The sequence below is a fragment of the Hirundo rustica genome, chromosome 12, assembly GCF_015227805.2.
Source record: "Hirundo rustica isolate bHirRus1 chromosome 12, bHirRus1.pri.v3, whole genome shotgun sequence".
Classification (NCBI taxonomy): Eukaryota; Metazoa; Chordata; class Aves; order Passeriformes; family Hirundinidae; genus Hirundo; species Hirundo rustica.
In genome coordinates, this window is record NC_053461.1 from 6,724,754 (window position 1) to 6,749,830 (window position 25,077).

The 25,077-nt window shown below is 41.7% G+C and overlaps 1 protein-coding gene across 20 annotated transcripts; it reads left to right on the forward strand.

Annotated features, from left to right (window-relative positions):
- Positions 1 to 2: 2 nt before the first annotated feature.
- SHISA5 (shisa family member 5) lies at positions 3 to 24,353 on the forward strand. 20 transcript variants are annotated; one of them, XM_040076488.2, is made up of 7 exons: positions 122 to 214; positions 2,452 to 2,471; positions 3,972 to 4,057; positions 5,206 to 5,265; positions 18,538 to 18,653; positions 18,964 to 19,182; positions 21,285 to 24,353. In XM_040076488.2, the coding sequence occupies exons 3-7, from the start codon at positions 3,972 to 3,974 to the stop codon at positions 21,359 to 21,361; spliced, it is 558 nt and encodes a 185-aa protein (XP_039932422.1). In that variant the 5' UTR covers positions 122 to 214; positions 2,452 to 2,471; the 3' UTR covers positions 21,362 to 24,353. The 20 variants fall into 20 exon arrangements, with proteins under 20 accessions (XP_039932432.1, XP_039932423.1, XP_039932422.1 ...); XM_040076485.2 differs by having other exon boundaries at positions 128 to 237; XM_040076481.2 differs by having other exon boundaries at positions 131 to 214; positions 2,452 to 2,629.
- Positions 24,354 to 25,077: the final 724 nt, after the last annotated feature.

Genomic DNA, 25,077 nt, shown 5'->3' on the forward strand with positions numbered 1-25,077 from the left:
GAGCAGGGATCGAGGAGAGGGTAACGAGGAACTGGGATCGGGTGTCAGGGACCGCCTCAGCGCTCTCCCGTGCCGGGACCGCCCCGCCCTCTGTGCCTGCCGCTTTCCGCGGGCCGTCCCTCCCTGCCCACCCCGGGGCGCGGCCGCCCTCAGCCGCTGTGTCGGGGCGCGCTGGGCTTCTGTCGGCTCCTCCTCCTCCTCCTGCCGGCTCCCGGTGAGCACGGGGACGGAGATAAGGTACCGGGATGGCGAGCGGGGTAGGGCCCCGGCGCTCGGGGCGGTTGGGGGGCTCCGGTGTCGCTTTCGGAGGCGGTGATCGCATCCCCTGCGGAGGCCCAGGCTGCGAGCTCAGCTGCCCGTGCCCGCCGGGGCGGGGGCTGAGGTAACCCTGGTTTTAGGGGCTGTGGAACGCGTGGTGTTGGCGCTGTGGAACCGCGGTGTTGGGGCTCAGGAACGCGTGGTTTTGGGACACGTGGTCCCGCGGGAGGTGCCCACACGCGCGCAGCGGTTTTGGCGCCGAGTTGGGTTCGCCGGGGGAAAAGTCCTGCTGAGGGAAAACCTCTGCCGAAGCAGAGCGAGTTTGTGTTCAGCGGTGGTGTCGGCCAGCAGTGGCTGCGGGACCCCGCTTGATGGTACGGGCTGCTGGTAACTACGGTAAGGCAATGATGTACTGAAGTGGCTGCCGGTGATTCTTGAAGCATCCCGTTAAAAACCTTCACCTTTTCAACCCCGACATAGTAAATTCTACCCTTTTACGGGAAGATAATAGAAACACTGAGGTGTTTAATGATGATATCACATAAACAGCACTATTTATGGAAGCTTTTTTGATGATTGAGTTCATACATCAAATGCTATTATTGATAATTGTGGGGTTTTTTTTTCAGCAGCCCTATCTGTTGCTATTTTGTTATTGTGCTTAGAGGATGGACCATGTGGTCTTCCTCAGCTTTGTCGTTTGGTTAGAAAGAGCGGATATAATCAAAGTGAAGTGAAGTCTCTGAGAAGGAGATGCATTCTTTATATTTTATATATCAGTGGTGTCACTCGATCAGAGAGATTAAATTCTGCACAAACCTGTGCAGGAAAGTTGCTTATGACATACACGAAGACATTTGACTTGATCAGCGTAATCCGGGATCGCAGTTTGTTTGGGGGCTGAGCTAAAATCAGTGTGGCTGAAATGGTCAGAGTTTTATCTGTAAGTACTTCAGGATGTGAGCACCAGAAAAGGGGTTCTTTAGGCTCACCATGAAGGTGCTATAGCTGTAATTGTATGCAAGCTGCTCTTGCATAAATAGAGGTGGAAGCTGGTACTTACTGCAGTGATTGGGGACTGGGTGGGAAGAGTTTGGCAGCTCTGCTCTTCAGATGGAACTTGGTCGGTCTGTTAAAGGTTTTTTGTGGTACTGATGGTGTGAAATCTTCACGCTGATGCCCTGCAGGATAGGAGGAACCCCTCAGTAACTAGATTGTGTTGGGTTGGGTGTGGACTGTACCCGTTCTCAAGTGATTAAAATAATTAACCTATCAGAAGACCAGCTGGGGAAAAAAGTACTATCAGTTGATCAGCTGATGAGCTGGAGAATTCAGTCGTTCAGGAAGCATCTCATGGATGCCACAGCTGATGGAAGAAGAGAGGAACAAAGTAGAGGCATCAAATTCTTTTGTGGTGTGCTTAGCTCTTGTTGGCTCCGCTCAGCCACCTGAGAACTGGCCAGGCCTTTGGTTTTACTTGTTTTTGTATTGTGCTGCAGTAGTACAATTGTGAGATGAAGGGAGGAATTTTGTTGGTTGCCTTGCTGTGTGATTTCACAAGGTATTTTGGAATTGGTTTAGGTACCTGTCATTTCCTTGTTACGGATAGATGGAGGAGTCAGGTGGCATTATGTGCCTGCAGAGGAAAAATTTGACTGTGTGTAAGCATATGTAAGGGTGTAAAAAGTACTGTGCTATGGGCACAGAAGTTCCTCTTTGCTTCTGTTTAATGAACCTCCATGTTTACACCCTTAGAAGATTTTGTTTTCATGGTTGGCTGTGATACCTAAATATTTTTAGCTTTTTATGTATTTTCCATGTATTTGTAACTTTGTAGACTGTTAATAGAAAGTTACAACTTCTAGTACTTTCCTTGACCTCCTCCTTACTAATACATTCTTGAAATTCTGTTTAGTCTTGCCTTTAGTATAGCAAGGATACTTACAGTAAAGTGTAGGGCTAAAAAAGACTGGGGGGGGGCTCCAATGGGGCAGAACCTGGGGAGAGTTACATAACCAACTGCTCTTCTTACTGGACAATATTTGATACATATACTAACCAACCTTATAAAAATTGTAGAAATACTGTATCATGTGTTCGTATCACCATATTGTGCAACATTACGGCTTTCAATTAAGGACTTGCATTTATATTATCATTTTAACACTGGAAACATTTTGTGTTTTATTCCAGGCAACAGCTGAAGAATTCAGGTATTTCTTGATGCCAGAGAGTGAAGACTGAATTTTCAGATGTTAAAGTCAGTTTAAGTATTGTCTTTGCCTCTTCCTGTTTGCTTTCTCTGAACAACTGCACCTGAAGGAATTTGAGGATTTTTGGATGGAGTGTGGTTTAGGAGCAAGATATCAGGGTATGTCTTGTTAACATGATATGTGATAAGAAGGAAAATGATGAACAGAAACCAGCTGATTGCAGCATTTGTCACTGAAAAAGGAAATGATACCCTTCTTGGGAAATGATTTTTGCTTAAGCTTTGAGAAATATTTTTATGTGGCAGTTAAAAGCTTTTAATAAGTCATTCTTATGGTCAGTTACTCAGGCTTGGGAGGGCAAAGACAGAGAAAACAGCCAGTCTCTCAAGAAATGTGTTCTGAAAAGTGTGGAATGTTCCCTAAGGGAGCCGTCCTGGTACATGAACATTCCCATTGCATTCCCACTGTAGCTGCACCATGGTGATGCTTGCAGTGGCAATGCTACCTGACTGATTTTAGTTCTAAAAATCTGTTGTATGACATCTCTCTGTTTTCTGCAATGGATTATCAGGATTATGATTTTCTGTGAAGTAAACAAAGTAACAGGTAGAATCAACCAAGTCACACAAAAACCCAAACCTACAGTGAATGCAGTGGTGTTGCATCTTTTCCATCAAGTCAAATCTCTAGGAAAATTTAACATTTTCTTCTAACTGATATTAGGGCTTTTTTGGTATTTTTAACGTTTTTGGCAATTCACACTGCTCTTGGAGTCTTTGCAGCAATTTGGTAGCTACTGTCAGATATAGTGAAGAGAGTATCACCAGCATTTTGTATTTTCATGCAGTTTGGTGCTTATGTCTGTGTGAACATTAGGATAGCGGGTGCTTGATGAAGATGAGATACTGTGTGTGAGAAATAAGTATTTGCCTTTGCTATACACTAAAGGAACTACTTGGTTTATAAGACCTGACCCAAATATTTTCAGCATATTTAAATGTTAACTTAGGTGATCAGGTCGGTAAGAGAAAAAGACTTTGTAGGATTATTTCTTTGCTTACTATTGCTTTGTAGCTTTTCAGTTTTGGGTGAGGATTGTCAGGCATATATTGGTTATTTTGGCAAATTACAACTTGCACAATCCTGTCCTGATTTCTGCTGTGAATCTTGTCTGGATCAATACTGCTGCTCTAATGTATTCCTAAAATTTGATGAACAAAAATTCCAGTGCAGTCAGCTTAATGAAAGGTATGAGGCAAACTAAATGTGTACAACACATTATAATTTGTCATCAAATGACAAAAACACACTGTTTAATGGTTAAATCTTCCTAAAGAACCTTTCTCCTCTATATCTCTATCAAGCTCTACCAGGGATCATATTAATGCTTGTTACTTACCTGTAAAGTTGGAACAATGAGCTGGATAAATTAATGCATGAACTGATGTGTATCTTCTTGGTAATTTTCAAATACTTGCACTCTGTTTAATTTTTCTGAAGATGCCTGACCTAGAAGACCCTGTGGAAGATTTAAAGAAGATCAGCGAGAAAATGAAAGAACTTAGTGAATCACTGTCCAACAACTGGTTGGGATGAAGCTTTAATATGTTTTTTTTTACCTTGGTGGGAGGGCTTCAAGACCTGATACAGTATGCACTGATGTTTGTTAAAATTATTATTGCTGTCAGTATCACTAGATCATGTGGAAAGTCCTTGTTATCGAAATCTGAACTTCGCACTTCAGAATGCTCCAGGACACCAGATAGCTACCACTGGTACCTGCTCCAGATGGAGAATGTTAAAAGGAGCAGAGAGGACACACTCTAAAACCACCTATTGTGGCATTCTGACGTAGTCACAGAGAGGATAATGTGGAAAATTTCCAGGCCTGCTTTGGAAAATCAATGAGGGAGGCTGGTTGAGAGCAAACTTGAGCTGAGCCACTTGCTTATCTTGCACCTGGCTCAGGCGCCGCTTAACCACTGAAAGATGTCTGGGGTGAAACACTGGCCTGAGCTCGATGTTGTCTCTCTGAAGCACAGAAGAGCACCCACATCTCTGCAGGGAAAGCGAGCATTGCTCCCCTTTACCCAGGCATAGGAGGCCTTGTTCAAAGTACAGATCTGGTCATTGTGGGGGCATGATGATGATGTGCAGTTTTAGCGTGGGAGCAAAGACTGTCAGACATCCTTTAGCCAGGTGGAGGAGGAAGTGACACTGACATGTCACACTTCTGTTCTGCCTTTGGTTCAGTTTGACTGAAGGCAACAGAGACACTGTTAAAATTGGAGTTTGGTTTTCTCCATGTAGAGGATGAGAATATGACCCCACTTGGTGGAGAAATTGCTGTGCTTGCTCCTCTCTCCTCCCCAAAGCAGGGATGCCTGTTTCAGAGCATTACCTGGGTGAAACTAAGCTTAATTAATGGTGAAGGTGAGCTTAGTAAAAAGGTAAATTCGTTGATTTTTGTTGCTAATCACTGACTAACTTTAGTTACTTAGGGCTAATGCAGTAAATGCATTTATCCACAGCTGCTCCAAATCTATGTCTGGTCTGTTTGTTTTTGGATTTTGCCATACTGCCTTGGAACGGTGCTGTCATGCAATTGTCAAATCTCTACTTTTAATACCACAGGCAACAAAAACAATCTCTCATTTTAAAGCATTTGAAGCTTAGCTAGGTAACTTGAATAAGTCATAAATTCCACTTTTTGAGATGAATTCTCTTGTTACAGGATCTCTGACTCAGAGATTTTTCAGGATCCTGATGATTTCTTCGTTTCTCCTAGCCCCAGGTAAGCCATGCAAGCTTTTAAAATGGGATTCGTGTAGAGATTCTTCATTGTGTAATCAGGACATGTGGACTTGGCAGTGCTGGGTTAACAGTTGAACTCAGTAATCTTAAAGGTCTTTTCCAGCCTAAAGAAGTCCATAATTCTGTGCTACTAGAATACAAAATTAGAAATACTTATTTGTGTGTTAAGAGTGTGGAGCACTCAAAATCTGTGTACGTGTTGGAAGAAAGAGACATGAGGAAGAGGCTGGATATTGCTATTTAAACCGTAACTGTTTAGACATATTCCCTGCTGAACAGGAGGTTGAAGCATTAGCACAGAATCACAGAACAGTTGGGGTTGGAAGGGACCTCTGGAGATCCAGTCCAACACTTCTGCCAAGGCAGGGTCACCTGGAGCAGGTGACACAGGAATGTGTCCAGGTGTGACTTGAATGTCTCCAGAGGGGAGACCCCATGTACTCCCTGGGCAGCCTCTTCCAGTACTCTGCCATTCTTAACAAAACAAAGTTCTTCCTCATGATGAGGTGGAACATCCTCTGTTTTAGTTTATGGCCATTACTCTGTGCTTTGTACTTCTAGAAAATCCATAATGGCTCTGGAGGAAAATCTGCTTTTGTTTGAAGTATCTCCTTGGTGTTCCAGCATCTTTTGCAGTTAGGTTTTATTGATATTTCTCCATCTGTTTCAGTCTTGGGAAGAAGTAAATTCCTTTAAGACTGTATTGGTGATGACAGGAGTCCTGCTGTAAAATTGTGTCAGTTTCTCACAGTGCAGAAGATGATGAAGAGAGGGCAGGGATTAATCAGAATGTTACAGGGTTGTAATGGACATTAAGGATGATCTATTTCCAGCCTCCCCCTGCCATGGCCAGGGACGTATCCCACTTACTGAAGGTCCATCCAGCCTGGCCTTGAACACTACCAGGATTGGGGCATCCACAGCTTACATTGGCGACCTGTTCCTAGTGCATCATCAGCCTCACAGTAAAAACTTTCTTCCTAATATCCAACCTAAATTTTCCTCCTTTTAGTTTGTACACATTACTCCCTGCCCTGTTACTCCAGTTCTTGACAAAGAGCCCCTCTCTGGTTCTCTGGAGCCCCTTCAGACCCTGGAAAGTGCTATGAGGTTTCTGCATAACCTTTTCTTCTCCAGGCTGAAGAGCCCCAACTCTGCCAGCCTATCTCCTTAGGGGAGGTGCTCCACCCTTCTTATCAACATCGTGGCTTCCCTTGCACTCGCTCCAACACTTCCGTGTCCTTATGCTGGGGACTCCCGAGCGGCGCTCGGTGACGCCGAGCGCTGGCTGATGGATGTCTATCCGTAGGTTTGGGCGATGGGGATCGCGGGAGCGGCGCCGGGGCTCCCCTTTAAGGGGCGGTGCGGGCGCCGTGACGTGAGCGGGGCGGGCGCGGGGCGAGCGGCGGCGGCGAGCATGGGGTAAGCGGCGGGGCTCGGGGGGCTCGGGGGGCTCGGGACGGGACCCCGACAGCTGCACGGAGAGCCTGCACGGCCTTCCCGGTACCTCCGGCAGAGCGGGCTCGGTACGGGCTGCCAGCGGGGCCGTGCGAGCGGCATCGCCCCCGGGAGCGGTGGGCGGGGGTCGGGCCGTGCGCCCTCCCCGGCACAGCCGGGCGGAGCCCCCGCGCTGGGTAAATCCAGGCGCATCTTTTCCTGCGGGGGAGGAAGGAGCCGCGCTAAAGGCAGTAGGCGCTGCCGTGGTGGTGTGAAGGGGGTACGTGGATATCTTGGAGCCTTGGTCTCTTCCCAAGGATAAGGATTTGATGAAATGTATTTTGGAGGAGGGATGCCCCTTCTCGGCTAGGCTTGATACTCTGTCTTCAGATATGTGGTTCCAGTACAGCAGGCATGAGTCTTATCTTCAAGTCAGGGCTTGCTCTTTGTAAATGGCAGGAAAGAAATTTAGGAAGGAGCAATTAAATTGTTTTAATTTACCTTTGTTTTCAGCTATGGGATGTCTAAAAAGAGAACTGTGGATGTCTCAGCTTGAGAAGATGGGTGACTTTTCTTTTCCCTTTCAATTATATTGCAGCTTTGAAAAATTACTGTTGTGCAAAGGTGTAGACATCAAACATACCTTCTTGTTAGGCAATTTTATTAGAAAGGTGGTAATTACTCACAGGAATACTGTCCTTGAAAAGCCAACAGGATATGACTCTGGAGGAAAACAACATCTCAGAACTTTCCAAAATGACTTATGACTGAGCTGTCCCATTTAGGGCGTTTCAGTACTGGGAATTGCAGTGAGTGGCACCATCTGTGACTGCAGCCAGTGGCACACCATGTAGGTATTTGTTCAGTTACAGACAGTGCCTAATGTTTTGTGTTGTGTACGTTGAGGTTGCTGTGCTGTTTTAGCCTAGTAGTGAGCTGTATTCCTTCTGGAAGAGTTGTCCTGCTTCCTTGCCTGCAAGGTATATTCCACCCTTTCTCTCTGTGCCAATTTCTTTTAAAAGGCAGGTTTTGCCTTGTTTCTTGATGGCTATCTTAGTTTAATTCTTCACCGTGTAGAGAGAAGGGCTGATGTCAGTTGGAATATTTCGTTGTATCTGCAACAAGATGAGCATTCTCTTTGAACCACGTGTAACGTGACAGGGGGCAACAAAAGGCAATTTCCTTTAGTGCCCTGTTCTTTCTTAGGAGTTGCAAATACTACCTTTGACACTGCCCTTGAGAAGGAGGTGATGGTTTCCTGGCATTAGGGGTCAGGAAGTGTTCAGTTCCCTATTCTTGCATCAGGCTGATTTCTAGATCAAGTTACCACCCTGACACACTGCTCACAAATCTTGTCTTTTTAAGAGAAATTCCCTTTCTTAGGGCTAGGTACAAACTACCTGTGGACTTGCCACTGGATCTGGGTGTTTCTTCTCCCTGCTTGGAAGTCCTGCCACAATTACACTGTAATTCTAAGGACGGGGTTAGGGAAGGGCTGCTGTGGAATGTTTGTTCTTTGTTGTCTTGCCTGGCTGAGCAATTTCCAGTTTGCTTGTACTTTTGCTTTTTTGCTGTGTTTGTTCTGAGGTCTGCTGTAGAAGTGCAAGGAAAGCACCAGGTTTCAGTAGGTTTCTTTTTAGTATCTTCCTTTAATATTACTGTCTGTCAGTATTTATACTGAGTATCAGGCGCTGTTGAGGCAGGCATACACTTTGGGCAATCCTTTTAAGTGTTTCACATTGCAAGCAGTCCATACCCTATAATCTTTGGACATTTTAAAGACAATAAATTGCACTCCATTGGAGTGTCTTAATAATGCACTTCTAAGTACTTGAAAGCATTTTGCTTTCCAGAATGCTGTGTTTGGAATCAAATGTAAGCATTCTAGGAAAAATGTAAAAGTCAGGGTTAACTCAGATTCAGACCTTTTATTTTGTTAATTGGTCCTTAAAGATCATGTGGACCTTTTAGGTCGGGATGTAGGCATAGGTTTCATACTGCTGAACTTCATAAATTTGTCACCATTTTTCCCTGACCATAAGCAATTTCTCCAATTTCTACCGCTAGTGAATTAGTTGTGGCTAGAGTTTACTACTGGAAGGTGTTTTAGGATATTTTCCCCCTCATTTTAATTGGATTAGTGAGTTTTTCCCTGCTTTACTCTGGTTTCAAAGATGGATTGTGAGCAGTAAGGTTAATTTAGTTGGTTTCCCCTTTTTCATTCTGCTGTACATAGTATTCTTATTTTAAGAAACTGCAAGAAGCACAGCACCGATTCACCAGGACAGAACTTATTATTTTCATTGGTAATGTGATTACTTAGCCTTGGTATGCCAATTTTCCAATAGTGACCCTTACTGGAAAAGGAAATTAGATGACTCATATCCACAATTCAGCTAATTGTGAAGTATTTGAGTGTTTAAGGAGGTGGAGCAATTCAGAACATCTGTAGAAGAGTTACATAAGAAAATAATGTTGTTGGGGCAGCTGATACCAGGCTTTCTAATTGGAAACAAAACTTCCCATGTCTGTGTATGCAGTTAATTGGGCTCTGTTTCTGAATTAATTTCTGCCTGTAAGTTACAGCAGATTGTGTATCAGGTACAGTAATGCTTGAGGCAAGGCTGCTCCTCCTTATGAGAAGGGGGAGGCAGAGCATCCATCTTCCAGGGAAGCTTTGGCCAGCAGAGACAGACCAGCCTTGTTGGATGGGGATGTGCTCATTTGAGGTTTGATCCATGTGTAGTCTTGTGGCTTCCTTGTCCTTTTGTGCTATGGAGAAAATCCATGTCATTCTGCCTTTGGCTGAAATGTGGCATCTGCAGCAGGCTGCTACAGGCTAACCTGTCAAAACCAGCATATTTCTAACTGTGATATGATATGATTCAGATACGATTATCCTGATTTGCTTTGTCTGGTTTAGATGTTTTCAAGCCCGTATTTTCTCCGCAGACAAGGTCAAAATTGAACTATGCCTCATTTCTCCTCCCCTGCCATCACTGTTAGGGACTCCAGTTTACACTTGTTGGTCTGTTTGGATACTCCAGGATTTGTGATAGGTTGCCAGTGATAAAAAAGTAAATCATGAGGATAATTACAGAATCACAGAATTGTTATGTTTGGAAGGAGCCTCTGGAGATCATCTAGTCCAACCCCTCTCCAAGGCAGGGTTACCTGGACCAGGTCACACAGGAATGTGTCCAGGTGGGTGTGGAATGTTTTCAGAGGGAAGACTCCATGAAAATTGGAAAAAAGCTTCTAAAAATGTAAGCGGTCTCTGTTTAACGAGCAGAGGATTTCTTTTCCAGTGCTGGTCCTTGATATATTTTGTAATAAAGGAGTTAAACTTGCATACTGCCTGTTCTGTGAGGTTCATGTTCAGGCACAGGCTAATCTCACCAAGGAATGTAAGCTTCTTGCCTGGAAACAACTGAGACTTGGATTTGAAGCTACTTAAAAAAATGTTCTATGCTTTTTACCAGCATGAAGAGTAAACATCAGCTTTCACAATTAGCAGTGGTAACTTGCATTGCAGAGCACTTGGTTTTGTGTTCACTGTGTTCTTGGTGAAGAAGCTGCTTGAAGGTGACAGAGGGTTATGAGTTGTGGTGTCTGCTGCTATAGGCACTTGAGTTTTGTTTCCTCAGAAACCAAGCAGGAAGGAGAGGTTGAAAAATGCTGCCTTGGCAAGAGGCAGATATGCATGGCTGGGTTGGTGTGCTCTGCTAACCACAGGGAGCTGTGTGACAGCAACAAACAAAGGCAACCTGGCCTGAGCATACAAAGACACAGCAAGACTGATCACTTGGATTTTGTTCAGGAATTAATTTTCCTGTGGCTGTGTGCTTCATCGACTGTAGGTACCTCTCAGGGTAGAGTGTTCCCTCCAGCTGTGGGTTTTGCTGTGCTTCTGTGTAATTCTGAAAACAGTAAAATTTTAACATACAAGTTGACTCTGGAGAGAGCTTGTGGAAGTGGTTGCAGGTAGGGTAACCCTCAGAGAAGGATCCTATAGCCCAAGAAACAGAGAATCCTTTAAAAACATGTTCAAAACACCACGATGGCTATTTATTAGGATCTGTGAGCGTGTGAGTTCCAAAGGTAGCACCAATTCTGCTTTTTTCATATACTGCCATAAAAAAGCCATGACTTGAGGTGTAGCTGGATATATTTGCCATAGATTGTGTTTGTAGATGTCTTATGAGAGAAGGAGAATACCCTCAAATTGCACAGTCTTTTAAAACTGCAGTTGTAGGGTATTCAGTGAAATAAAGAAATTAGTTTAATTTCAGGAAATTACCAGTTGTGTAGAGATTGGCCTTTTGACAAAATCTTTGTATTCAAAACAATTTATACCATTTATTTCTGATGTAATACGCCTGTTTTTACTAGCATGATCTCTGGCTCTCAATTCCATCGAGAGGTAAACTTGAAAACTTTTTTTTTTTTTTTTAGCTTGTGAAAGGAACTAGTCATCAAAGTCACTTTTGTGACTCTTTTGATGAAGGTCTTGTTAATAATCAATGCCATTTAAAAGAAGGAGTGGTTGGCCAGATGTCACCTCTGCTGCAGTGGTCTCTTCTCGTTTGTACAGTGTTAGATTTTCCTTGAGGATCCTTCTTGTGCTGGATGAGTAATATTCCAGAAGAGAAGGGGAATGTGGGGCAGGATATAAGTTCATAATAGTATAGGATAATTAATTTACATAGTTTAACTTTCACTCCTGCCTGAACAGAGTGTTTGGAAGCTTTACATATGGGATGATATATGGGTAATGTGGGTAAAGAAAAAGGTGTGTTTCCTATAAAAGCTGGGTTATAAGGCAGGCAAAGCAGGTGGATGTAACCTAGTCCAAACTTCCTTTTACTGCAGTTCCAGTGTGTTTGACAGGTCATACCCCAGGTTTCAATTTGCTAGGAAAAAAAAAAGCTTTAATTCTTTGGCCAAGTTAGTTTCTAATTAGTTGCTTAAATCTGCTTTCTAGAATTAGTATGGTATTGGCAGTAGCAAATTCATAATATTGCTGTTTTTGTGGGGACTTTTTTTTGTGGCACTTAGTTGTGGTTTGGGGTTTTTTTCCTGGTTAAACATGTTCTGTTATTTCAGTTAACAATCTAAGAAAAATCCTTCCCATTGCCAAATTTGAGTTGGGATGTGGAGGTACCATCCTGTGTACTTGAAGTGGGTGGTAGGAAGGGAACTGACTCATGTTGTTTGCCTTAAATATCTGTAATCAACCTACATTCTCTTTTTGCCACTGAAAGAACATTTAAAATTTATTTACCACCTGCAGAAGCAAATGCTTTTAATTGTGTTCAAGGACAGTTTATATGCTGAGGGTCCAATGGACTGAAAATTATCTGCGGGCCTGGATAAAGCTGCAGTGTTAAATTCTTGCAGTGCTGTTGAAAGACTTCAGTCTCTCTGAATGCAGCCTTGACTTTTCCCCTTGTTATGTGCATATTTTAATGTACCAGTTACTTCTAGCAATTACTCTCAGTTGTCTACAAAGTGTACAATAATAGATCTCCTGGCAAACTTCACCGGAAATTTGTATTTTTAGTGTGTATTACGAAGGGATTTATGTAAATACACATACGTAGTACAAGTGAACTCTTTATGGACAAAGAAGAGATGCTTGTATACATATTCCATAATAACCTGTTGGATCAGGGTGTCAGACGTCTGAGTAAAACCACAAACTCCAGGAAGTTCCCTCCCTGCCACTTTCTCGTAAAGGTTGTTTAAGAAAACGTTGTGCTAAACGTGTTATTTTATAAAAATGGAGAATTAAAAAAAAATGTAAATATAATATTAAAAAATAGTAGTTGGCTTTATTTCCAGTAGGTTTTTGGGAATAAAATTAAAATTTACTATTTTGGGCTTAAAGTAATCCACATCAGATTCCTATTTGAACAAACAGCTAAAGGCTCAATTCAATACATGTTTAGCAAACTTTTTCATGAAAGACTCTTGCCTTCTGTTTTTTCTATAGCACTCTGGCAGTTGCAGAGTTCCTTGCTTCCCATGGCCTTGTTGTTGTTGTTTTAGGTTGTTTCTCACACCAGAGTTGGGTCCCTGGGCTGTGCTCAGCTGTGTGCTCTGGGGGATGGAGCTCAGGGTTGGTTATACTGCAGGTAAACAGAAGAGTTGTTTTTTTTTGCTGGGACTCACGTTGCAAACTCTCCTTTTGGGAGTACCCAGGAAGAATCATGGAAAGTAGTGCTGAGTTTTAGCAGTTTTCATTTAATCTGTGTCCCTGCTAGAGCAGTTTGCACTTAGTGGTGGTTTGAGCTGGTGCTGCTCTGAGGGGTTGGTCAAAATAAAGTGAAATCCTTTTCATGACATTAAGGCACTCTGAAGCGCTAATTGAGTTACCATTTGTCTGAAACACCAGACATCACAATTCCAATCCACACTTCACTGCATTGCAGAGCTTCTAAAATGACTTTGCAGTTACTCAAACCTGCCAGTCTGATGAAACAACCACGATCTTGTAAAATTGAAACCATGCTGCTCAGTCTGAGGCTTGGGCTGCCTGTTGCCTACCACAAGAATCACTTGGAAACTTCCTGATCATGCAGAGATCCTGTTTTGGGGAGGTGGCCAAGGCTGCACCAGCAATTACTGTGATTGCACCTGGACCAGGAGGCTTAATGTGGTGTCTATTTTGATTGCTTGTGCTGAAGCTCATGGCTGTGCTAAAATAACTTGCAGGTCACTCCTGCAAGTGTTCAAATCAGGCTAATGTTTTCCTGTGAGTTTGTTTTCTGAGTAATAGTGAATTATTTTCGTTTGATCTTTAGGAAAGTGGTTCTTAGGATTTGAGGTTTTTATGCTAAAACGTTAAACTGAGGAAGTATGTTGTTAGTAAAGTTGTAGAAATGAATCCCTCTGAAAGGCTCTTGGGAATTCATACAGCTTAAAAAAAAAAACAAAAGTTTATTATTTTCCTGCTAAACTTTAGAGGCAGTACCTGGCATTGTATGGCTGTGACAAAAATGTTAGTTAAGTATCTCTCTCTGGGAACTTGTTTGGTCATGCCCTACACTTGAGTCAGGGCAAATGTGGATATTTACCATTTCATCACATTTCTGGGAACTGGATCCTTTTCTGGAGCAGTAAGGAATGACATACATATACTCAATTTTTTATTTTACTTTCAGGAATGGCCTGAATTATCTTTTGAAGGCTTTCCAGACCGCCCCGTGTTACAGCCATAACTCACTATTTGTAAACGTTTGTTTTTAAAAGCAGCAGTGCTTTTGAAAAGAACTTTGCCAATGTGTTTCTCAAAGCATGCAACAAATCTTGGAATAGATTAAAACTTGCACAATAAAAGGGCTGCTTAAACTAATTTTTCATGACTTGATGGTCTCATTGTTCGTTTGGATATTTTTTTCTGTTTTAAGACAAATTTTTTAGCGTGTCCTATTCACATGAAGGCATAGATATGTGAAAATTTCCTTTGTATCAGCTTACAAAATGTCATTGGCTTAAGTGATTCAAACTATTAAGAAGAATTAAAAATACATTGCTGGAATCTAAACTTTGATATTTGAAAATGCTTTAAATAAACTCTGCATTTTTTTTCCACTTGACTCTTCAAGATCGAAATCTCCAACATGAACAACTGCCTTGAGAATTAACTTCTACAAATAGTATTATTTAGATCCTGGGCTTGGTTCTCACATTTTAATATGCCCATTGCATCTCATTCAGTCCTGAAAGGGGTGAAATAGGCAAGTAACTCCCTTTATGTGAGCTGATAGATACTTTGAGTAATTAGACAACTTTAGAGGTGAGTCTGTGAGATATTCTCATTACACATACACCTCGGTGCTTTCAAAAAGCTGAGAGGATAGGGGCAGAAGTGGAGATAGGGCAAGGCAGGAGTGAGGTGGTGGTAGGAAAGGGCAGGATGTTATCTCAACAGTTTTACTAAATGGAGTAAATCTCTCCAATATTTGCTTTTCCCTACGTTTTATGAGAAGTTGCAGTTTGTCATCGCTGCGATGAAACTGCTGTTAGGTTTGATTTTGTTTTTTATGAAATCATTGGCAAAAGTTCACTTGCGAAGAGAAAGAAGAAGGAAATGTCAGTGAACGAGCTCAAGCTGTTTATAACTGGGTGTGCTTTATTTAGACCATGGTATATATAATGTGGGAGTCTGGAAAGCTGAATTGTGACTGATGCCAGCAGAGCACTCTGAGCTGGTGCTCTGGACACCCTGATTTCTGCACTCTGACGTTTGTTTGAAGAATGCAGGGTCAGGTGTGCTTTCGGTTTTGGTTGGCTTTTGTTCTCTCTTGCTTAACCATTTAGGGGAAGAATCTGTAAGCAACAATCCCTCACGTTTTTCTTTTTCATTTATGTACCATGCTAACAGTAATTAAGTTACAATTTAATGTGAATATGATTTTTTCCAAGTATTTTAGAGCCCTTTAGGCATAATCATCAGGTGAAAGCAATCAAATGAAGCGATTTTTGTCTAAGAAAGGAATTAGACTGCAAGAGAGTCTTTATACAGTGCCTGGAATGTCTTGTCTTCTGAAGGTTAGAAGGTTCACAGAGTAAAATATGTTGACCATTCTGACTTCACTTGACTATCATCCATTCCTGCACCTTTTTCTGTAGTGGGATATCACTTAAATGCTCAAGAAGTGCTCATTATTCCTTGGGGAATAAAATGACATTACTTCAGTAAGGTAGTGACTGACCATGCAGAAGTTCCGAAAGAGTATTGCTACTTTTGATTGTCAATAAAAATAGTTAGAAAAAAATTTCTTTTTGAAGAACTCCAGTGTTGAAATTGTTGATGACATGAGTTACATGTTCACAGCACTTACTGTTTTTTCTGTAAATATCTCCTTACTATGTGCTGTTCTAAGACATTAGCCTGCTTGAACCCAAGCACTGGCAGAAAAATTATCTGCTGTGAAGTGGGTGATAAAAATGCCTGCCAGTAATCGGTTGTTATATGCCTTAAAGAACTGAGAGAAGTGCTAACTCCTCTCTGTTATTTTACTAACTTTACTGGGTTGTCTCTGAAAGCATATAATTTTGGTCTGCAGCAAGCAGACAGTGTTTCAGTGGGTAGGACTGGATCCCAGTGTTTGCACACACAAACACGGAACTCTTAACGTCTACACCTGACACACCTGCACTTCAAACATGTGTCTCCGTTTAACTCTTCAAAAGATGGGTGCAAAATGTCCTTGTGTCCTGGTTGTGTCATTGTGCCAGTGATTTGGATCACTTACAAGTGATCCAAATGCACAGGATGTCTCTAACAACTTGGTGAAAATGAGGACATGGTGTGTTGGTCTTTTAGCTTTACTTTTGGTGAGTTCCTTATTAGGGGTAGAAATACAAGATAACTGCTTCTTTAAGCAGAAAACTTTATTAAAAATAAACAAATGGAGCCTATGGTCAGTGTTTTTATCTGTTGACGGCCAGCTTGGCTGCAAATAGGCTTGTGCTGTTTTCTCATATCAGAAATTAAATTAGTTGTGAAAGATAAGGGGGCAATACCAGATTCCTGCTGTGCTTAGTAATTTATGATGAGTAAATATTTCTCCACTTTATTTCAATTTTTCTGGTATCTTTGATTCTGCCCAGCCTTTGCTAAAGTTCTAAGAAGTTTGTTGTCTACGAGTGAAGAGTTTAGTTGTCTTTGTTAGCCCTAATCTCTTCTGTTGACACAAGAATCCCTTTCCTTCTCATAGTTCACTAGAAAAAAGCGTTCTTTCCTTTAGTGGGGAAAAAACCCGAGGAAGAACCTAGAAGACTCCTTTACTTTGTCTTCTAATGTTGCTGGAGAGTAATTGTGTGTAATGGAAGTAATGTCAACTTCTCTAGTGAGAGAGCTCTTTCAGAGTTGATCCAGCAGTGGAAACAAGAGGAAAGAAGAAGCTGTTGGCTGCTCCACAAGTATCAGAAATTGCAGTTGACATTTCTTGTCCTGCAATTTCTGAAGGTGTCTGTAGTTTGTCACAGCTGTTTCTTGTGAACATTGGAATCGGGATGGGTAATTCAGGGCACAAATCCATTGAGTGCAGTTCTCTCTCTCTCTGTTTTCTTCTTCTCTTGAAGTCGCATTTTTATTTTGCTTTCTAGGCTTGAAAGAACTTGAATTGTTTGGATGGTGTTGAGGTGGCTGTGAACTTGCTGCACTGAAGCGAAGCTAATGCTCATGAGGACGAGAGGGCATTTAAAAGCTGCGTGTTTAGGAGTGCATGTTTAGATCAACATCTCAAAAATGCAAGGGTGCAAATAAAAGGGGCAAAACATGCATGTGTTCCTCAACACATTTTTTCACCTTTACATTGTGTGGTTGTGTTGCAGTAATCTATTTATTTTCCTGGCAGTGTTTCTGATGTGGTTCCTGTGACCTCAGGAGGCTGCAGCGGTTCCTGCTTCCTGTTTTACGTGCAAATGCTCAGTTGCAGTACTTATGGGCAGTCCACAGTATCCCATTCAGTACTTCATGGTTGTGTCCATAGTGCTGTATTTAGTGCTTCAAGTCAGACAGAGTTTCATAAAATCGTTGTTTTGAAAGAGATTTGACTTGAGCTTTTTCTTCTAGTTTTTGCAGAAACAGAATAAAATTGATGCAACCTCTCTTAAGGGGAAAGAATGCATTTTAAATTGAGCCTTTTTTATTTGTTAGTGCTTGTGTTCAGTCAGTGCTTAGCTTACTAAGGGTTAAGTTGCTCTAGAAGACACTGAGGTGAGGTCTTTTAAATTTGAGCTAAGGGTAAAGCATTTTGCAATTCTTTTTGTCAGTGATTTAACCTTACAGTGTCACTGATACTCAAATGCAATTTTCACATTTGGTGGGTGTTTGGTAGCCAAGTGAAAATTGCTGGATGCTATGAAGATGTGTCATTTGTTTAAAGCTGTTAACAGAAAACTGAGCAGGGAAAAAACAAAGAGAACTCTGTAGCCAAAATCTCTACCAACAGGCAAAACCAGGATGGATATGAAACCAGCTCTCTGGTCGTTATTTTAGAGCTGGTTGTTTCCTGGAATTGTTCCCAAAACTGATGCATGGTGGGTTTTTTAAGAAATAAATGAGTGCCGGGGACTTTGGCTTCCATGGAAGATGGGCTTTGTTGATTTCAGACAGTAGGAAACAGATCATTTCACTTAGCACTTTAAAGGGAATTGTCACTGGCTTTGCTGTGATACCTTTCCTCCCTTGTGTGTTAAATAGAACTTGTAAAGCTTCCAGAGGTAACTGGTTTTGTCTGCCTCCATCATTTGGTGCACTTCACAGAAGTTAAAGCTGTTGTAGTTTCTGATCTTCCCATAATAAATTTGTGGGTTTTAGGCAGTGTTTCTGTATCCGCTAATGTAGCCTGCCATACTTGCTGTTGCAGTAAAGTCAGAATTTCAGTTCTTCCTAACTGAAACATGGATTCTAAAATCCCTGTTCAGAGATGTCAAGAAACCTGCCAAGAATCTGTTCAGCGCTGAGGTTGTCTTGAGTTTGGGACTGGGAGGTCTTAGGGGATGTGGGAAGAACTTACTGTCACCCCAAAAGCTGGGATGCTTCATTGTGGGCATGCTCTGAACCTGTGTGTTCGCTAAAACAACAATAATCACAGACTAAAATGAGAGGGGGCAAAGACCCCTTGTCAGGGGTGGTTCAGCTTCCTCTGGCTTAGCAGACCTGACCTCCTGCAGCACTGCCTTGCACAGTTGTTTCTTAGTCCAGTAAGTACTGAGAGATTGGAGGTGGAGCAATGTATTTGCTGCAGCTTTGGTTAAGGAGTCACTCTTACCAATCCTGGTGGTCTCTCTCTTGCAGTTTTGGAACTCTTATTGCCATCGGAGTTACTGTTTTTGCAGTGATTGTCATTACTATTATTCTGTGCCTCACCTGTTCCTGTTGCTGTCTCTACAAAGCATGTCGAAGACCACGGCGTAAGTAGCTCTAGATTAATTGGGGTTTTTTTCATATCTTTGAAGAGGATTGTTTTTTTTTTTTAATTCCTCCTGGAAAACTGTGTTCCTATAAGAGGTGAAAATACTCTGCTCAGAAGTTGCAATACCTAAATATTAAAAATAAGCATTTAAGCCGCTCCAGAATGTGAAGTTGCAGAGAGATGTTTTGAAATATTTCCTGAGCATTTAAAAGTTCTCTTTCCTCCCACCACGTGTTTGTCTGGGTGTCGTTCGGGGTTTTTATTTAGGGCCCACCAGCACTAACCGTGTTCCTTTTCCTTGCCTGTAGCTGTGGTGACCACCACTGCCACCACGACGGTGGTTCACTCTGCGTACCCCCAGCAGCCAGCGGTGCCACCCAACTACCCAGCAGCTCCATACCAAGGCTACCAGCCCGTGGCTGTCCAGCCCCAGCCGGGGATGCCGGTGGCTCCGTACCCTGCTCAGTACCCTCCCCCTTACCCCATGCAGCCAGCAGGACCCCCGGCCTACCATGAAACTGTGGCAGGTAAGGCAGCACCAAGTGCTTCTTCGTCTCCTAAACAGCTCCGGAGACAGTTGCTCTGGAGGAAGATCTTGTGTTATTTACGTTTATTATTTTCTGTGGCTGTGTTAATAAAAATGTAAACAGGTTACGTAAAACTCAAGTTATGGTGGGTGCTGTTAATGGCCCTGGTGGAAATTTCCCTATCACTGTTTCCGTGTTAAGCGTTGCCAGAGGAGGTGTGAGCTGGGGCTGTACTGGCAAAGTTTGGCAATGTGCGGGGCTGTCAGCAGATCCAGTAGAACGTTTTACTCATTCAGCTGACATTTGATATTAAAATCAAAGCCAATTTTAACATACATCCAACATGAGTTGGATGTTTCCACATTCCCTTTCTAATTTAATATTTGCTAGCTCTGTTCTAGAACAGTGACAGGATAAGGGGGAATGGATTCAAACTAAAAGACAGCAAGTTTAGATTCGTTATTAGGAAGGAAATGTTTACTGGGAGGTTTGTGAGGCCCTGGCACAAGTTGTTCCTAGCCACAGAAGCTATGGACACATCTTTAGAAGTGTCCAAGGCCAGTTTGGACAAAGCTCTGAACAACCTGGAGGTTTTCCTGCCCGTGACAAAGGGATTGGAAGGAGAAGTCTGTTGACAGCTTGCAGTTAGAATGATCAGAATCTTTTTCTTCAGCTTTCCTTCTTTCACAGCATTGTTCTCATGGAGCCTTATTGTTGCAATGACTAATTCCCACTTCTGCTGGTAATAGCTGTTCTCTGAACAATTGCCTCCAGACTGCTGAGAGGGGCCAAAACCAGGCTGTTACCCTTAGGATCTTCAAGCCCTCTTACAAACCTCACTGTTAACCCTTTTAAGTAACAAAGTATAGTCCTGACTAGTAAATAATGCCCTTAGAAAGTAACTTCCAAGACAACTCAAATATAAAATGGCTTTTCACAGTGTGAAAGATTTGCACCCAGTTAGAAATTGTACATTAATAATAAGCAAACCAGCCCCACATGTGAAAACGCTGACTTGGCAGGACTGATGACTCTGTTTTTCTGTCATAAATGCCAAAGAAGCTGTGGATTTTATAGGTTTATGCCAAAGTGCTTTGGCTTAATCTTTTTCATATGAGGGAGCCAATAAATTAGTCATTTCACTTCTCCTACCCTCTGGTTTCTCAGGATGTTGCTAGTTTGTTAGTTTTTAAAACAGTAGGTTTTTTTGTGTGGTTTTTTGTTTTGCTTTTGTTTTTTTTTTTCTGGGAACATACCAAAGCTCTTTCCACGTTGCAGCTGAAAATGCCTCTCAGTGAAAATTCTTTCCTTCTTTCTGCTGCCTGTTAACCAAGGAGCTGGCTGTTAATTAGGTCACATGCCAGGGGAGTATACCTGCTGTTACACAGGAGCCAAACCCACTTGCTTTACAAGATCAGCAGAAGATAACCACACCTGTACTTTCCAGGGATCTGATCAGGCGCTACTTGAACAAACTTGTGCTGTTTGACAGAGCTGGAAATGAGGATGTCCCTTGAGAGCAGCTTTTCTCAGAACAGTAGAAAATAAGAATCTATTCCAAAGCGTACACTTCTGGTATATAAGTCAAACTCTTTCATGTGTTGTAGTGGTGGGATGTTTTTTCCCTTTTATTTTACTTCCTTAATTAATTTTTTGACACTTAGCAGGAAAGCATTTTCCCTGAAGGAATCCTAAGATGATTTCTCAAGTCCTTTTACTTTTGGCCAGTGTTTTTTTTCTCACTACACTATCATTTATATCTTCTTATATGTGCACCCCTGACTTCCACTGGTGCTTTTTTTTTTTTTTTTTTTTGAGCCAGATCTGTTCCTTTTTTTCAGGCTAGGTTCTCCCCTGAAGGCTACTCATGTACACTCAGCATCAAAAAAGCCCCAAAGCCAAGAAGAACAAAGGTTTTTGTGATCTTACTTCTGAAATGCAGATGTTTTATGAGTGAGCACAAGCTGTTTTCAAATCCAATTAAGATACTGGCTAAGTTGAATCTCTTAACTGTGTGCTCAAAACAGAAATTGCCATTTTATATGTGGAATTCAGAATGTACATTTTACAAATCTGTTCTCTCTTGTGTTTTGCTTTTGCAGCTGGTGCTGGAGCCCCTTACCCCACCCAGCCCCCTTACAACCCTGCTTACATGGATCCTCAGAAGCCCACCTATTGAAAAGCTCTTCTACTGTGCTTCTGCATACAAAACTCTTCAAGATATCATTTGTTCTGTTTACACCATGCACCTGTGCTATATTTTTCTGGAAGACAACAATCTTTTGTCTATGTAGAGAGAAAATCAATTCAGTACCTTCTTATTTTTAATACTCCAAGGAAGGAGTATTTTTCTTGCAGGAGTTAATTTATACCTCAAGCAAATACAAAAAGAGATTTTGCTCTAGATACGAAACGCCAAGAAGGAGCATTTCAGAAATATAGAACCACAATACTATTTGCTGTGCAATAATTTTGAGAGGAATGGTCTAATATGAGCATTGCAAATACCCAAAGCTGTAGCAATCTTTTGCACAGTATTAAAATGTAAAAACTTAACACCTAAGAAACTACCTGATACATGTTATGTAAGTTCTGCCTGTTTTGAAGCTACTATTGTTAGGTAAGCTACCATTTAATACATTTGATTTACCATTCAAAAGGGAAGGTTTGCTATGTATTTACCTTTGGTAAGGGGTAGTAAACCACATTTAATTGCATTTGAGCTAATTCTAAATAGCACAAGTTGGTTATTTCCTTGTTTTCTGTTCCAGTTTTAAGGTTTATAAACTGTGCATCCGTTGGGTGTTATAGCTAGACATTAACAGAATCTCTGCCACTTAATGGACCAAATAGATCAAAAGCTGAAACCCTGAAAATTCTTCATAAAAATGATTGGATGAGTATTTCTTGTTCAGGTAGTATTGGACAAGCTTACTTCAGCCATCTGTTCTTGGTGAGTTTGGAATTAGGATCAGCCCCTTAATCACACGTTAAGCAGAGGTACCTTGGCAGTATTCAGTCCTGCCTCATCACAGAAAAGGAATTTGTTTTACAGGAGAGATGGGATGTTAGCAGAAGATTGGGGTTTTCAAATGCTCAGGGTTTTTCCACTGTCTCTAGTGGGAACTGTAGGTGGCAGGAACCTAAGAATTACAGACCTTTATAAATCCAGTCTGCATTGGAGTAACAATATGCTGGGTGAAGAGTCACAGTGGGCATTAAACCTCCTTTTGTCTTCAACATTCCTATGAAGCTGAGCAGAGAAGGAGAAGTCAGGGAAAGGAAGGATTTGGTCACAGCCAGCTAATGTATTTTTAAGAAAGTAATGCTTTCAGTCATGAAACATCTTGAGGCATCCTCATGACTGTTAACACTGCTGGGGCTTTAGGCTTTGTGAATCTTTTATTGCTCTAACAAATAAGGTGGAGGGATGTTTCACTGTCTTCAACAATTCAGTTTTCTGACATTGAAATGCAATTTGTTGTTAATCCTCATAGAACGATGTTCTTTGCATGTATCACTGTGACATAATCAGTGAAATAATTTTAACATACCTTTTACACTGATTTTACTTTTTTAGAGAGGCCATTGAGCCTTTTGTCCTGTGATTCTACATTTGGGGTATATTATTGTTTGGTGGTATTGTTTTACCTCACGGAGCGGGTGGAAATTGCTGCTGTCAAAGGCAGCCTTGTTCCTCTTCCTGATTTTTTGAGTCTATTTCTGGATTATTCCAGTTATTTTTTTAAGGAAGTTTTCAGGGCATTTCAGAAGAAACCTCTTCAAAGTTTTTACATTGGGGTTCCTCACAACCTGTGCCCCTCTGTTAGCACCTCTCTGAGTGTTGAAGTTAATAGCATGAAATGGTGCCGAGAGGCACTTAGAGAGCAGGTATCCACATATCCTGTGTCTGTGTATTCTCTTTCCTGCCTTGTCAGCTGAGAAATTGGGCAAAACCGTCATTACACTGTCAGGTGTTACATGGGAACAACCAAAAAAGGATGGTGTCTCCTGTATGGTGGAGGAAGTGTTGCCTTAGAAATCTGGAGTGTTTCTGTGGGAGGGCACTGAGTAACTGGGGAAATAAATCCCTTGCTACACATCCTGCCCTTGGTGTTTATTCCTGGAGAAGGAGGGTAGAGATTGTTCCAGCAGCTTTGTTAGGCTGGGTGGAGCCAGGCTGGGGAGAGCACAGGTACAGCATCCAGTGTGCGGCTTCCTGAGGTTTTTACTGTGCCCTGCTCTTCCTGTCCCCCAGCTGGTGTGACAAAGGGAGCAGCTCATGGCAGTCACAGTGTCATGTTTGGGTTGTGAGAGGGAAATCTGCGATTTCATGGCAGGGTGGCTCAGTCAATGTCCCTGAGGAGGTGGGAGGAAAGTCATGCGGCGGCAGTAGCAGATTCCCAAATACAATTCCCAAATTGTAGGTTTTGGGGTGGAAATTGTACAGACCAAACAGATGATCCTGAATTGCCACTGCTCTGTGTGTGGTGGTGGGAGATGAGGGGTGGTTAGGGTCAAGGAGCCTGAAAATGGACACAAAGGAAAGCTTTGGTGGACATGTGCAAATGAGAGCTATATAGAACTGAAGAGAATCAATTATTAATGAACTGTCTTAGCAGTTCATTACTGATTCCATTGCAAAACCTATTGAAAGAAGATAAAATGGTCCAATTCACAATTAATGATTGTGATTAATTTCTTATTGTTCATTAATCATCATTAACAATGAGGTATAGGACCAAATTTTTATTTGGTTCTTGCCCTGCAGCCTTGTTGAAGCTTGTTTTCAAATACTGGAGAGAATGGGATGGTTACAGAAAAGATGGAGATGATCCAAAAGTTTTCAGTACAGGCACTGCTGATGTGTCAGTCCCAGTAGCTGTTGCCTTCATGTCACACTTGTTCTCCACAGTGCTGTAGGGAGGGAGCTAAGACTTTAAATGTTGATTATATCTTTTTTTTTTTTTCAAATTCTGTAAGTGCCTTTGTTTCAGAAATGTTTTGTGAAATTAAAGACAGTAGAATATTGAATTTACTAGATAGTCATTGTTGCTTTTGTTACATACTGTAACCTCGCTTTGTATGTTGTTTGTAGGTTCAACATTAAGTATTCAAACCAAATGGCATAAACTCTATGCACCTTTGTAATAAATGCAGTGTTTGAAGTACATTCTGTCAGCTTGGTTTTCTTAGCCTCATTTTGAGTATTTTTTAAGGATGTATCTGCAAAGCTGCATTTTCCTTCATGTGTCTTACAGCTTGTGTTACTGAGTTTACTTTAGGTCACCTTGTATCTTGAATATCACTTTCGGTGGTGGAGACTGAATCCTAAACAAAATTACAGGTCACAACATAAAGCAGGGACAGTGTAGGCTCCTGAAAGATCCTCTGACAGGCTGCTGCCAAGCAAGTCCGAAAGGATTGATTCTAAGGAAGTCTGTAATTCCATTAAAAATATCTTCTCAACCTGTTTAGACTTGTGTATTGCGTATTAATGCCTCATTCATCAACTTAACCAATTCAATGTGAGTTAAGTGATGCCTTCTACTCTTACCTGAAAATGTTTTTGCTGAAGTGTTTGTGTATTTTATATTTTTGATAAAAATGCTTTAGAAAGGTTGTATTCACACCCCTGACCCATTAGTCTTTCACTTGAAAGTATTTTCTTTGAGCAGGTTAAGAATATTCTTTATATGACACCACGCAGCAGTGAATTGGTGTTTAGTGTATCAGCATTATTGCCTTGAATTGCCAGCTACATTCTAATGCAGCATTTAAAAGAAAAAGGGAGAAACACTGTAATTAAAAAAAAAAAAAAAACCACACTAACACCCAATCAAAACCTCATAATAATCGGCTAGTTTTATGATGTCACTTCTTGAATTTATTGGC

What these genes read in the sequence shown, in the direction of transcription:
- SHISA5 (XM_040076498.2), top strand. Translation starts at nt 3,972, where the DNA reads ATGCCTGACCTAGAAGACCCTGTGGAAGATTTAAAGAAGATCAGCGAG. An exon ending in GAATCACTGTCCAACAACTG is followed by an intron (nt 4,058 to 5,205) that starts GTTGGGATGAAG and finishes CTCTTGTTACAG; the next exon opens with GATCTCTGACTCAGAGATTT. An exon ending in TTCGTTTCTCCTAGCCCCAG is followed by an intron (nt 5,266 to 18,537) that starts GTAAGCCATGCA and finishes TCTCTCTTGCAG; the next exon opens with TTTTGGAACTCTTATTGCCA.